Below are 14759 nucleotides of genomic sequence, written 5' to 3' on the forward strand. Positions count from 1 at the left end.
GGGGGGGGGGGGGGGGGGTGGAGCCAATCCCAGCTGACATCGGGCGCAAGGTACACCCTGGACAGGTCGCCGGGCCACACATAGACAAACAACCACTCACACCTAAGGACAATTTAGGGTCACCAGTCAACCTAGTCTGCATGTCTTTGGATGGTGGGAGGAAGCTGGAGCACCTGGAGAAAACCCACGTAGACACGGGGAGAACATGCAAACTCCACACAGAAAGGCCGGGGCAATCGGGGTTTGAACCCACCAACCTTCAGTGCTAACCACTGTACCACCGTGCCGCCCACCTAGTGAATATGTAAATCTTAAAAATAGCTTCCAAAGTCTTTTTAAAAAAAAGGCTCAGTAACTTCCTCCAACATCTGGACACTAGTTTTTTACAAACATCACTCAAACATTAGTAATTAGTGGAGCTGCAACTATTGATTATTTTCTCCATTAAAGGATTAGTTGTTTGGTCTATAAAATGTTGATCATTGTTTCCCAAAGCACAAGAGGACGTCCTCAAATTTCTTGTTTTGTGCACAACCCAAACATATTTTGCTAACTGTCATAGAGGAGTAAAAAATATATATTTACATTTAAGAAGCTGCAATTAAAAGAAAAAAATCACTCAAACCGATTAATCGATAATCAAAACAGATGGCAAGTAATTTTATAGTTGACAACTAATTGATTAATCGTTGCAGCTCTAGTAATTGGAGGTAGTGGTTTATGGTAATGAAGCAGCTCGTCACCCAGTTCAACAGTGGTTTGTGTTTTTGTACGCACATATAATACTTGTTAGCAGGATCAGTTGTTTGATTTTAGTCTTTCTGTGGGAGATTTACAGTATGACTCTACTCTACTGCTTATGCCTTTAACTGTCGGTTACAGGAGGATAAACATTTGGTCGTAAACATTTGGTCGCTTCATGCCCAGCCATCACACGTCTCACTGTAAGGCTGTGTGTTATTATTTCTCAAGATGTTTTAAGATGTTCTGATATCTGGGTAATGTAATCTCCATTGGTGTTTGTGGTACACGATAAACAGTCATTGAATTCTCTCCGTACACGAGCAGGCTCTCTCATTTTCCCTTCTTCAGTCCCAGCTGCTTCTCAGCAACATCGCGTAGTTTGTGCTTCTGGATCTGAGAAGAGAAAGAAAATCAGAAAGTTGTTTCTCGGGTTTGTGACTTGTACTGAATAAAACGGCAACTAGACATAACAATTTAGCAATCAAGACTTTTGAGAATGAACAGCAAATCGTGTCATCAGGCATGTGAGCGATGTGGCGATGAACACTGAGATTGGTAGCTATCTCTTTAACCCCTTGTATGAGCAGCACTACTTCATGGCAATATTTTTTTTAGATTTACAGAATTTGTGCATATGATGAAATACTTTGACTAGATTAGTCAAAATCTACCTGATCCGATCATTATCGAATATTGACAAGCTGATCTGACTCTGTCCAAAGATAATAAAATCTGCCTACCAGTACCTCTAAAGCTCACCAATAACACATATATTGTTTAAATTGTACAAAAATACACATGATCCCTTGTAAAACAAGAAGTTGTTATTTTTATAATTAATTTTTTGGACAGATTAAGCAATGTGTTTACCCCCAATTCCAGTATTGCATGCTAAGATAAGTTAATCAGCTGGTAGCTATTATCTTCATTTACAGACATGAAAGTATTGTCAATCTTTTTATCTAAATCTCAGCAAGAAAGCTAAACACACATTTTTTCAAATTGCCAAACTGTTCCTTTACAGGAACTGTACAGGAGCACACATGCATCACATCTGTGACGGCCCCTCTGCAGGCTTCATACTGCTGTTGGTGTGCTTTCTGTCTCCAGGGCTGCAGACCTGATTGGCAGGGTAATCAGCATCATGGGACGCACCTGGGCCCAGTGTGCCCCATGCATATAAGCCAGAGCAGCACTCAGTCTTAGGTTGGACCTCCTCATCTCACGGCTTTGTTTGTTTGTTTGTTTGTTTGTTTGTTTGTTTGTTTGTTTGTTTGATAGATAGATAGATAGATAGATAGATATCTTGTCTTTGTTTTTACAGCACAACATCCATGCAGGACATTTTCACTCATCCACTACTGACACTACAGATTCTTCCCACTCATTGGTTTTGCTTATTTTCTTATTAATAAATCACTTTTACAGTTTATCCGTGTGTCTCCCGTTTTTGTCCAGTTCGTGAGCCGGGCTGTGACACATCGCACTCCAAAACATAACAGAACTGTTTGGTCAGATGCTTTCCAGAGGTGGGATCCACATCTGGAGATCCCAGCAGCCAACGATGCTGCGTTCAAGCTGCAGTATTATGTTGTCATACAGGTCTACTATAGGAAGAACCAAGTCTACAAGCGTTTAAATGTGACATGTGTTGATGTTTTATACCTGGGACTCCCTGCAAAACACTGTTAATACTGATTAAAATAAAGTAAAATGAACTGAAGGAGTGTTGAGGGGCTGGTTTTATCTGATACGCTTCAGGACGGGGTCCACCGCCCTTCTGGGTTCATCTAAGAGTACTTGGTGTGCGTGCAGACGAGCTAATAGCTCCCTTTCCCTCCTGTCTGGGGGCATTCAGGGCAGGCCTGTTCAAACACAACTCCATGTCTCCAGTCATTTTAAATGGCATCCCACAAGAGAAACAAGAACCAGAGGGGAGTGGGTGCTCTTGTGTTGTAATTTATCACAGGCTGCAGCTCTTATTAAACACGGTAAAATAAACCTTATTTGTCGTCTGTTATTTATAGGAACATGAGCTCTGCTGAAAACACCAGGATTTGGGAAATTACCTTTCCGGTAACAGTGAGCGGGTAGCTGGTGACAAAAAGTACGTAGCGAGGAATCTTGAAGTGAGCGATCTGAAAGGAGCAGATGAAGAGGGAGACACTGAGCAGAGTCATTCAAACTGTTTGACAGGAAGATGAAGTTCAAAATAATTCCATGCTCATTATTTTAATGTCAAAAAGAGAATTGTGCCTCACCTGCCCCTTGCAGTAAGCCTTGATTTCTTCTGCAGTGCAGTCCTGCCCGTCTACCAGTTTGATACAGGCGCAGACCTCTTCACCCATACGGACATCCTCGACTCCCACCACCTGACAAACAAAAAGACCTGTTGCTCTGCAGCAAAAAAGTAGCCTCACTGGATTTAACGTATTGTTTCTGATGCAACACATACAGTGAAGGAAACAAAGATCCCGCCTAGACACAATTTAATTTAATTTTTTTTAGTTAAAATCTCCTCTATCTTCCTCATTGAAAAATCAATCAACATGCAAATATTGCTAATTTCAAAAGGTGTAACTGCTACTTGACAGAAAGTGTTTGTACCACAGAGTAAGTAAATATTTCAGTTCATGAATGGTTGTGATGTAAAAAAAAACCTTTACATTCACATGTTAAACAGAGGACAGCAGTACACTCAGATGTCAATAATTTCATAACAAACTATACTGTTAAAATGTCCTGACTCATGATACAATGCTACAGTGCAAGAAAAAAAAAAGAGTCAAAGACACAAAATCGACGGCTCTGCACGGCAACGTCCAATGCAAGTATTGAATAGACAGATTAACTTTCTGTCACTTGTGTCCATGTGACATTTATCATTAACATTTTCCATTTAAAAAGACAATAATGGTGGGTGGCAGCTCTGAGACTTAAGTCAACTATGAACTCGCTTCATTGCTATGTAATAGAGGCACAAAATGCCACCAAAATAATTTTATAAAAATAAATAAATAATAGGAAAATGTTGTAAAAACATTAAAAAAAGAACAAAAGTTGTGATTCAAAGCAGGTGTGGTATTGATCAAGATCAGCCCCAACGGTTAACATTTACTGTAACAAGTGAATTGGAGTGTGAAGATCCTTCTTTTCTCCACAACCATATAAAATAGTTTAACCATAACGATATAAAATGGTTGTGACATGGTCTCTAAGCCCTTGCTATTTGAGCTCACCTGTGCCTCCATGACTTTGGGGTGTGTGTGCAGGAACTGTTCAATCTCAGCCGGGTAAACGTTCTCTCCACCTCTGATGATCATGTCTTTAATCCTGCCCTCGATTCGGCAGTAGCCGTACGTATCAATGCTGCCAATGTCTCTGCGGGAAACAGGAAAAATTACTAATAACTTTGTTTTCTGTTATCCTGTTATCTAAAATTCCCTCACACAAGCAGGGTGTCTGATTTAAACAAAACGTAACACAGAATTCTTTGTTTTTGGGTTGCGTTTCTTTCAAATTAAGTTCAAAGTTCAGAATCACACTATGTGATGCTTCGCTAGTAGAGGGAGCTTCAGTAGCAGGCCACTCACCCAGTTTTGTACCAGCCTTCTTTAGTGATGCACTCTTGTGTTTTGGCCGGATCCCCCCAGTACTCCAACATCACACAGTAGCCTCTGATCATGATCTCCCCCATCATCCCCAGAGGGAGCACTTCCCCTGTTGTAGGGTTCACTATTTTAGCCTGTGGAGCAGTCGATTCATATTTTATAATTAGGTTGATTATGGTATGAAAATCATTGTTTTGTAAAACATATAATTCTGTTCAGGGCTGAACAATAATTAAATGTAATGTCAGTCAACAATCTTTCTGTGTTTTAGTTGATTCCAAGCAAATGCACCATAGTTAAAACTGTTTTTAGTACTTTGATAATCGCTCAGAGGCCACTTTATTAGGTACATCTTTCTAATATTTATATATAATATAATTTTTCAACACATCTGCAGTTTTTTTCTGTGGTGCATGAAAATCTGAAGAGAGCAGCAGTTTCTGAGATACTCAAACCAACAACATCAACAACAGCTGAACCTCTGGATGCACTGAGTTTCTGCTAAATTTTTCCTCTTTTACTTTTTTGATCCCCAAGGGGAAATTCGTTGTTCTCTTTAATCCATAGTAATTAGGAGCAATGGGTAGCCACTGTGCAGCTCCCAGGGAGCAATTAGGGGTTCAGGGCAATGGTCCACAAGCACCACCATGGTGGACTTGAACCCGTGTCCCTCCGGTTTCCAATCCAAGTTCCCACAAACTGATGTAATGCTGCCACATGATGGGCTGGTTAGGTATTTGCATTAACCCCAGAATCAGAATAATGGTCAAAATAAACAAAGTAAGGGAGAAGAAAACAAGTGCTGTAAAAGTCAAGAGTCATAAATGTGAAATAGGAAAGTATGGTTAAAAAATGTAAAATATATACCGTAAAATGAGGAGCATTTAAAATGAAAAGGATGGTTTACTCAAGCAGCCATATTTCCCACTCCAGTGCCATTGAGGTTTGTCTACAAATATACTGTACTAATGATGGTGATGTTAAACCTTATCTTTGCACGATGTCTTACTGAAAAGCATGTTGAAGTACCTCTAAGTGGTCCATGATGAAGCCGACGGTCTCCGACTTCCTCTCCAGGTTGTCTGTCGGAGACGCACAGAACGTCACGGGGCTGTTCTCTGTGGTGCCGTATCCAATCTGTCAAACACACAAACAGCATGTTATGAGCAGAGAGAGGGATGTAGGATTACATAGGTTACAGAGATATATAACATTTTCAAGCGACAGTGTCTTCTTTCCGCCACTGCTTACGCAGATCTTCGAATCTCTTACATCAGTGCCAGTTTTGTTTTTGCATTGTCTGAAATAAACTGGCTGTGGATTCGAGGGCGTACGTTAAGATGATCTGTGAGCCAGTGTTGGGATGTAACTTAGATGTAACTAAGTACATTTACTCAAGAACTGTATTTAACTACAATTTTGAGTTTTTTGAGGACAATTTTACTTGAGTGTTTCCATTTTAGGCTACTTTATACTTTTGCTGCACTACTACTGCAAATTTCACATTTTTAGTCCACTACATTTATCTGGTAATTTGAGTTAAATTGTAGATTCTGATTATTAATACGAAATATATCAAATTATGATGTATTACTATAGGCTAAGCTGCCCAGCAGTATATAAATAACTACAATCCAGTAATAATCCAACAAATAGTAAATCAAAATGAATGTGTTGGCTTCCATGTCATTCATTATTTAATAATAATCATTAATAAATTATCAATGCCAAGAAAGACTTAAGACAAAACTCTTTTTTTGTTGCTAAAAAAACTTTCCTGGAAAGAGGAGCTCCACAAAAAAACTAAAATATATTATAATATAATATATATATATATATATATATATATAAATTTTAAATTGCCATTACCAAGATGACTTCTGGAAATGTTTGTTTTCTGACTAACAGTACGAAACTCAAATACATTTAATTTACAGTGATATAAAACCAAAAAAAGCAGAAAATCCTCATTGTTTGCGAAGAGGCTAGAACCTCCAAATATTTGCCATTCTTGCTTAAAAATTCCTCAAACAATTAATCGATTATCAAAATAGTTGCTGATTAGATCTCTGGCCATCGACTAATCATTTTAGCTCTAAACTGAGTAAATTTACTCAACTATTGTACTTAAATACGCCTGTTTTGGGAGACTTTCTACTTGTCCACGACATTTCAGAGCCTTTTCCTTTATTATATTTATCTGATAGCTGGAGTTACTTTGCTGATTCAGATTTAACAATCAGCGAGATGCAAGGTCATTCAAATAACTGATGAAAATTCCTGAGGAGAAAAGAGACAGAAAGATAAAATATACTGTGGTGCTCACAGGTGTAGATTCAATCAGAGGGGAAAGGTTAAAGAGTGTTGGACAAATAGGACCTGCAGGGCATTTTAGAGGAGGACACGGTGAGAACTTTACCTGGAAAATCAGGGAGCAAAAGATATTCCCAATAAAATGTTAGATTTGTTAAGTAAACTCTAGATTCCATTTAGCCTGGGTGGGTCCATCCATCTTATAAATGCAGCCACCTAAAGCCAAACCATCCACTGACCTGAGCCAAAGTCCTGCTTTACTTAGTCTTCCTTTGTTATTAAAAGCACGTTGTAACGAACACCACAAACAAAGCTTTGTTCTCACAGTGACAGAGTTTCAAAAAGCCACTCCATCTCCTGCAGTAGAAACCCGACAGCCACAGTCACCTTGACAACTCACAGGTTCGACTGAGAGAGACCATTACATAATACCGCACTCCATTTCAAAAGGGAGAAGGCACACAGGAATGTAAAGTGGCATCTAAAACTTTCCTTTGTAAAGTATCTTTTGCAATTGTTATGACTTGAAACAGCATCTCGCTTCTTGCCAACCATCTGGAGACTATTATAGGTTATAAAACAGCTGCACAGGAGTGGCTCCTTTTCCTGCCACCGCAGACGGAAAAACAATAGTGATGTCTGGGAACGTGCACGGATTGAACCGGACACAGTCACCTGGAAGTTGCTCAGATGTTTTTTAAAAAAAACAACTAAACCCAGTACGGAGCATGTGTCCTCTTTCTTATTATTTGTCTGTACATGTGCTTCCAGCAGCCTTTTGTTTATGTTCAGGGTCCTGCCAAAAACGCAGCCAGTAGCAAAGAGACAGAGTGGTCCCGCTTTGTCATCCTGCTCATTTAGGGTTAAATTCTCACAGACACTTGACTTCCTCTTGCAAACCTCTCGTCCTCAACACCCTGGCAAGCCCTCTTCATTTTTTTCCTTAAGTAAATGTTATAAATAGTGGTGTGTGTGTGTGTGTACTGTTGACTGGCCATCCTCCTCTCAAAGTGGATGTCTCGCTGCACTGCCCACCTTCAGTCACTCACCTTTTCACTCCCTCTCTCTACGTCTATTTTTCTCTCAACACACACACAAACATAACTTCGGTTCAACCTTCTGTCTCTCGAGTTTGTTTCGGCTTCTCTGTAAAGCTTTTTACAGGATTTTTCTGCTTGTTCTTGTTCTCCTAAAAGACTGGAGGCACTCTAAGTCAGCGGGCAAACTGAAATTAGGGGCTTTTCAGCATGCGTTGTGTGAGCTGGTTGCTGCTGGGGACCTGCCTCCTGGTCCTGGGCCCCGCGGTGCAGGGAGCCCCGGGCCAGTGCCCCAGCCTGTGCCACTGCCACGGTGACCTTCAGCACGTCATCTGTGACGACGTCGGGCTGAAGAAGATCCCTCGGGTGTCTGAGGTCACCCGTTTGTTGAACCTGCAGAGGAACAACCTGGGCAGCATACCCACAGGAGCCTTCAGTGAAAGCAAGGGACTCATCTCGCTGCACATGCAGCACTGCCAGATCCGAGAGATCGGATCCCACGCCTTCAAGGGGCTGAAGAAGCTCATCTACCTCTACCTGTCCAACAACGAGATCAACAGCATCAAGCCCGGCGCCTTCGAGGACCTGACCGAGCTCACCTACCTCTACCTAGATGGAAACCAGATCAGCGACCTGGCAAAGGGCATCTTCTCCCCCATGATCAACCTCTTTATTCTGCAGCTCAATGACAACAAGCTCCGCGAGCTGCGGCAGGGGACATTTACAGGTGCCAAAGACTTGCGCTGGCTGCACATGAGTGGGAACGAGCTGACGACCCTGCAGCCGGGCTCTCTGGATGATGTGGAGAACCTCGCAATACTTCACCTGGACAGCAACAAGATGTCCACCTATCCCAGTGCGGCAATGAGCAAACTGCGTGTGGTGGAGGAACTCACGCTGGGGAAGAACCCCATGAGGACCATCCCAGACAACGCCTTCCAGAGCTTTGGGCGCTACATGGAGCATCTATCCCTGGACAACATGGGTCTGGAGAAGGTCAGTCCACTTTTACTTTATCTAATGCCTAACTTTATCTAACACGTAGACATTCAAAGCACTAAGAGCTAAAAGTTTAGGGACTGCTGGTTTAAACTCCATAAAGGAAACCATAACTGCAAGGCAAGATAGATCGAGTGCTCCTCATCACATCTAAAAATAATCTAAATGTATTCAACTTTTTTTTTTAGATGAAAGGAAAAGGTAGAGTCACCCAGGGAACATGAGCAGCAGAGAGAGAGAGCTCATGAGTTTTCAAGAAAGATCGGCCAAAATAATAAATTACAACTGGGTTTAATCCTCAGCATTCAATAAAGTTGTGCAATCAAAGTCAGAACAACAAGCATATCTCCTAAAACGGTCTCTATATTCTCTACTCTGTGTCTGTCTTAGTATTTGTTTATTTGTTTTGGTCTGGCAAACCCATCCCGACTATATTTCATCAGCATATTTACTGATGTTTGGTCTTGCCAGTGGTCGACACCCGCTTGTCAGTATATGTCTTGACACATGAGTTAATGGATGCGCAGTAGTTATATTTATATATATATCATACATCAAGTCAACCTACATTACATAACCAACCACCATTTATGTAAACTGGATGATTAAATCTTCGTTACAGCATGCAGTGGTTGGTTTATGTGTTCCTGCTTCCTGTTGTGACTAGTGCACGTGTATCTCTGTCTTTAGATCTGATTTTGTCGTGAAAATAAAATACTTTATTACACAAAGCTAAACCATCACTCTTGAAGTTCCCTTTGAGAGAAAGGTATTTTTAAAAGGGTCTGTTTACCCAAATTACAAAAACATGTTGGTATATGAGATATCCGTCTTCTAGATTTCTGCCTCAACCTCAATACAACGGAGGTTACAGCTGAAAAGATAAGCCGATTAATCGATAAGTAAACTCATAAGCAACTATTTTGATTATCGAATAATCATTTTATTAACTTTTCAGGCAAGGTTCAGCTTCTCACATGCGAGGATTTGCTGCTCTTCTCTGTTTGAGTGTAAATGTATTTTTATCCCAAAACAAGACATTTGAACATTTTTCACAATTTACAAACATTTTATAGACAAATCGGATAATCAGTTGACAAAATCTAAATTATACAGCCTTACCAAAATTTGTTTTTCTGTAAATTGGGAGAACCAAACCTTTCATCATCATCATTTTACTTCTGTAAGTCACTAAACTGATGCCTTTCTAGATACCCAGGCTCCATTTTACATGCTTGAGAAGCCCGTGAACACTAAAGTCTAACTTTTACCCTCATGATGTTAAGATTTCAGACGTGAGTCAGATGTCTTTGCAGCAGTCTGTAAGAAATCCATCTTTTCATCCAGATCTTTCCCAGCTTCAGTATGAATGTATACAGTATAAGCTCTATGCTGTACCGCACTATTTTTCAGACATTCCTGAGTGCACATTTGCTTCATACTTGAGGTTAATCTAATATTTGAGTGTACCTGTGCCACAGTATGGAGGCATCCCAGAGGGGGAAACTGTAAAATAACAACCTTCTCACGCTGGGACTGTGTGAGAGCCAGGTGGAAGCAGCAGGAGACTGGGGAGAGTGCAGCACACATGGCCAGGGAGATTAAACCATTTTCCAGCCAAATGCAGGTATTTTTAGAGTGTTTTTGTTTGCTGGACCTTGGCCAAGCATGTCCGAGTCTAATTATGACACAAGTGTTATTTTCAGCAAGGTGTGTTTTCTACTTTCATCGGGAGGGTCTTGTAAACAGGTCAGGAAGGGTTATGAGACTGGTAAATAGAGTCAGGGTGTTCCACAGTGAATGAAGAGGAGTATTTTTAGCTTGCCATCGCCCCAGGTGAATGGACAATTGGGCTCTTTGCGAGCCTTTCTGGCAGAGGAGTGGCCCAAAGAGGGAGACGACAGAGAGAGCGAAAACACCTCGGCCATGCTGGAAGTCTTCCATCTTCCATTGCTTCTAAATGCCCTCAGCTTCTTCGTCGCTCTACAGTGGAAATTTCCAAAACAGCCTCACCTCTTCCAGACTCACATAAATCGACGAGCTCCTCTCTCATAACCGCCCTCCTCTTCCTCTTGGTGGAGTCACAACTTGACATGGTGTAGATGGGTTCATCTAGCACCTCTCTGAAGCTTTTAGCACCCTCGCAGACGCGTATGAAGTTGAGGGGGGAAAAAGGAGGCCAGTGAGTATCAGTGTTTACGTAAGTGCTGGTGCAGAAGGAAGGATGAGAGGAGGCTTTCATGCCAGAGAAATACTGGCGAGATTCCCTCGCTGTGCATCTGTCTGTCTGTTTCTGACAGACACAAGGATGAGCGTGGGTGGTGGGTCAGCAGTGGCGTAAGGTAGTAACAATGGGCCCCAGCGCAGGCTTATCGATGGGCCCTTGGGCTACACCGTTATGAAGCACATGTGCACACACACTGCATTCGTGTCTAGAAGGGAATCCTACATTGGCAAATTTGTGTGCCTTGTTTCCCCATTTTGCCAAGGTTTAACAACTGATAAGATTAGATACAGTAAATACCGAATTTTAAGCCCCTTGAATCGATTTCTTTCCATATTATCACATTAAATTCAAGGTTCTCTTGTGTGTGCGTCTTTCTCCAACACTGTGCTGCTACGGCTGTGTGGCGTGCGCCTGGACACAGCAGTCTACAGTACCATCATGTGATGGATTTTACAGTCCAACTGTGTCACTTTTGTATTTGCAAAGTACAGAAGTCAAAGAGAAAGTTATAAGGAGCATGGACAGTGCTGTCATTGTCAAAATCCTGAAACGTCACCACAAACCGCTGAATGCAGAAGGTGTGCACGGTGCTGAAATGATGCAGACTTTTTTCAGGCAATTTCAGTACAATAACCTCCCGAATTGCTGCAACCACATTCCTCTTTGACAGAGAGGCAATACATTATGGTGAATAAGAAAGAAAAGTGGCCTTCTCAAAACACAACACCATGTTCTGATAACAGACCTGCTACAGCGCACACGCAGTTTAATACCCACAAGCACATCCACACAATTAAACAGTTAGGCCTACTCAGTGGCGAGCTGACCCTAAAATGATAACAGCCTTTAAAACAGCGCCACGGCAGCCACAGAAAATCCACTGAAAAAGCATTTGTAAAGTTACTCACCTATTTGAAAGTTGAGCAAAATCTTGTCACAATGTCAACACAATGTCAATGTGTTTACTGTTGATTACTGAAAATCAACACATTTATTCCATGTCCAACGAAGGTTGAGGTCAAGGGCAACGGGACTTGTAGAAAAACTAGAAGACGTTTCGTCCCTCATCCAAAACACTTCTTCAGCTCAGAACTGAAGAAGTTTCAACCTCAACATTCGTTGAATAACTATGACCTGGATGACGGAGAACCTTCACAGACATGTTTTCCATGTAACTGACAAAGACAAGCTCATAACTCGGCGGGCCCGCTCCTGTGTTGGGCCCCCAGTTCAGTGCGGGCCCCAGAGTAGCTGCACTGTGTGCACTGTCTATACCTAGGCCCCTGTGGGTCAGCATGCCGGAGTGTGAACCATGTTTTTATAAACACTGCAGTACAAGCCAAAAAACAGTAATATAATAATTTCAGGAAGATCGGCATTGGTTGGTTTTCTCGGGAGTAGGTCCTTATTACAGGGTTTGTTGTTTGATCCCCTGCTCCCCCTGTTGAGGTGTCCTTGGGAAAGAAACAGAACCCCAAATTGCTAGTGCGAGTATGTTTGTGTAAATGCAGCCATTGACCATTAACCAAAACACTTAACGACTCATGCATGGCTCTTCTTTTTACTAGTTCTCTGATAGTGCTTTTACTGGTGTGACGGCAGTCAAGTCACTGCACCTGGACAACAACAAGCTAAAGTACCTTCCCAAAAGCTTGGAGTTTGGCACCATCACCAACCTCACCCTCTCCAACAACCCATGGAGCTGCACATGTCAGCTAGCTCCACTGCGCAGGTAAGACACTCACCTCAAACAAACACTATACAGCCACGCTTGCAGCTCTGTTAGCCAGTACTTAGGCACTAAATGCATCAACGTTATCATAATAATTAACATGAGCAGGTGTATAATGTTTACCACATGGCCAAAGTTTCAAAAAATTAGGTTAAAGCATTTATAAGAAATCCCTGTGAGCATAAACCTCAGTTTCCTCCTGTTCTGAACGCTCTGTTTTGAACTGCTTTTTCTACCAACGGCTCTGTTCTACGTAATATGGAGCCAGACAGAGCCGGTGTTCCATATATGGTCATGTGCTCCCACACTAACGGCAGGGCATCGCTTAGTCTGCCCTACGCCCTACGCCCTGGTAACATATGTTTCAGGTCTTGGCCAATCAGAAGACAGTGAGCTTTGAGAGTGAGGGCCTTAAAGAGACAGGAGCATCTACAGCTTGTTTCAGACAGAGGCTGAAATGAAGGCCTACATGAAGAATCAGTATAAGAAAATAACTTTTTTTTTTATTACTTTGAAGCTGCCATACAGGAGTCACAGAACTACAATATCGGACTGGAAAAGCAGTATGATAGGTCCCCTTAAGACTGTTGTTCGCTAGGCAAAATTGTCAACCCAGTGACAACACAGTTAACGTGAATTACAGATGCACTTCGCTTCACAAACGGCCGTTAGCTCCACCATCTCATCCAAATATGGTCACGTCCGGTGCTGCTGATTACAAAAAATCAACATGGCGACATAACGATGACTACGTCGATTTCTTATATACAGTCTATGCTACAAATACAGAGTGATACAGAATATCCTAAAAAGGATCTTCATGTTCACACTAGCAGCATTTCTCATTCTTTGTCTTTGTTTTTCAACAATCTGTTCTGGCTGTTTGGTCTCTCCAAGTGTCAAACTCTCTCCTTATCGTTTCGTTTCTACCTGCAGGTGGATGGACTCTAGCCGTACTCGTCTAGACGCAGTGTGTGCTTATCCACCTCAGCAGAAAGGCAAGCAAATCAGAGACAGCACCGCCTTCAACGGCTGCAGAGTCAAGCCGAAGAGAGCCAGAAAGGGCACACGTGTTTGAATACGCAGCTGTACAGGTATCTGACACCAAACAAGCCACTGACATGACGGGAAAATAAAAAGTGTCTTGCTCAGGGACACAATGGTGGATTGAACCCGGGTCTCTCATACCAAAGGCATGTGTCTTATCCATTGCGCCATCACCACCATCTTCAAACCTCAGGGGAGTAGGACTAGAGGCTTTAAAATTATACTGTAAATCAGAAACATTTGAAAGAAAGCACTTTTTAGCTGTCATTTAGGAACATTTAGCTGTTGATGATCATCCAAATAAGTAACTGGAGACACACAAAGGTTAAATGAACCCTTTTAAAGTTAAATGTTTTTGACATCCTCACTGACCTTTGCAAATACTTGAGGTGTAGTTTTGTTTCTCATTGTGGCCTCCATTTAAATCCAAAATCACATCCTTCTGGTGATGGTCTGGTGTAAAAGGTTTTCAACTGGAATTATGTATAATGCGATTTTGGATTCAGACGTTACCACGCGAGGTTTAAGTTGTTTTTTTGAGTGGCCGAGAGTTGGCTTTGCATGATTTTGTTTTTCACTTCTCACTTCCTAACCGCAGAGCTCTCCGTCCTCCCCACTGTCCCTGTCTGAACTTTTCCATGTTGGCCCTGGGGTCCAGTGCACAGAGCCCAGGTCATGGGGTCTCTGGTTGGAGGGCAGACTGTTTAATTTGGCTGCTGTTTTTGTGTCTTTTCCACAGGAGACGCTGAGGAGGAGCCTGTCCAGGTGACCGGCTACACATGCAACAAAAGCAATGCTAACTCATTTTACTTCAAGACTGTCCATCTATTCATCTGCTATATGGTGTCACTATAGTGTAAACACATACAAACACATTCATAGATACACTCTCTCTTGTCTGTCTCCCTCATCACCAAAACACACGAAGAGCTTTACAGACCTTTCATTTTCATTTATTTATATCAAACTATGGAGTGGAAATGGGCAACATTCAGGTAACCACCAAAACAAGGGATGCAATTGATTAATTGAGGGCTACACAAAGCATT

At 41.8% G+C, this 14759-nt stretch overlaps 2 protein-coding genes across 2 annotated transcripts in view; one reads left to right on the forward strand and one right to left on the reverse strand.

The window, feature by feature from the left end:
- Positions 1–628: 628 nt before the first annotated feature.
- The window catches only part of LOC123983176 (medium-chain acyl-CoA ligase ACSF2, mitochondrial-like), a 32883-nt gene continuing 18752 nt past the window's right edge, over positions 629–14759 (reverse strand). Inside the window, exons 11-16 of the mRNA XM_046069317.1 lie at positions 5385–5492; positions 4338–4489; positions 3984–4125; positions 3006–3116; positions 2814–2882; positions 629–1137 (exon numbers count right to left, since the gene is read on the reverse strand). Of these exons, the coding sequence (XP_045925273.1) occupies positions 1075–1137; positions 2814–2882; positions 3006–3116; positions 3984–4125; positions 4338–4489; positions 5385–5492 (645 nt within the window). The 3' untranslated portion in view covers positions 629–1074. The remainder of the gene's footprint in view (positions 1138–2813; positions 2883–3005; positions 3117–3983; positions 4126–4337; positions 4490–5384; positions 5493–14759) is intronic.
- On the forward strand, positions 7916–13741 carry chad (chondroadherin). Its single transcript, XM_046069318.1, has 3 exons — positions 7916–8701; positions 12500–12663; positions 13600–13741. The coding sequence occupies exons 1-3, from the start codon at positions 7916–7918 to the stop codon at positions 13739–13741; spliced, it is 1092 nt and encodes a 363-aa protein (XP_045925274.1).

The sequence above is a fragment of the Micropterus dolomieu genome, linkage group LG14 (genome assembly GCF_021292245.1).
Source record: "Micropterus dolomieu isolate WLL.071019.BEF.003 ecotype Adirondacks linkage group LG14, ASM2129224v1, whole genome shotgun sequence".
NCBI lineage: Eukaryota > Metazoa > Chordata > Actinopteri > Centrarchiformes > Centrarchidae > Micropterus > Micropterus dolomieu.

Bases quoted from the DNA above. Each gene is read 5' to 3' on its own strand.
- chad (XM_046069318.1), top strand. From the start codon at position 7,916: ATGCGTTGTGTGAGCTGGTTGCTGCTGGGGACCTGCCTCCTGGTCCTG. The intron at 8,702-12,499 runs GTCAGTCCACTT...TCTTTTTACTAG, and splicing joins ACAACATGGGTCTGGAGAAG to TTCTCTGATAGTGCTTTTAC. The intron at 12,664-13,599 runs GTAAGACACTCA...TTCTACCTGCAG, and splicing joins CAGCTAGCTCCACTGCGCAG to GTGGATGGACTCTAGCCGTA.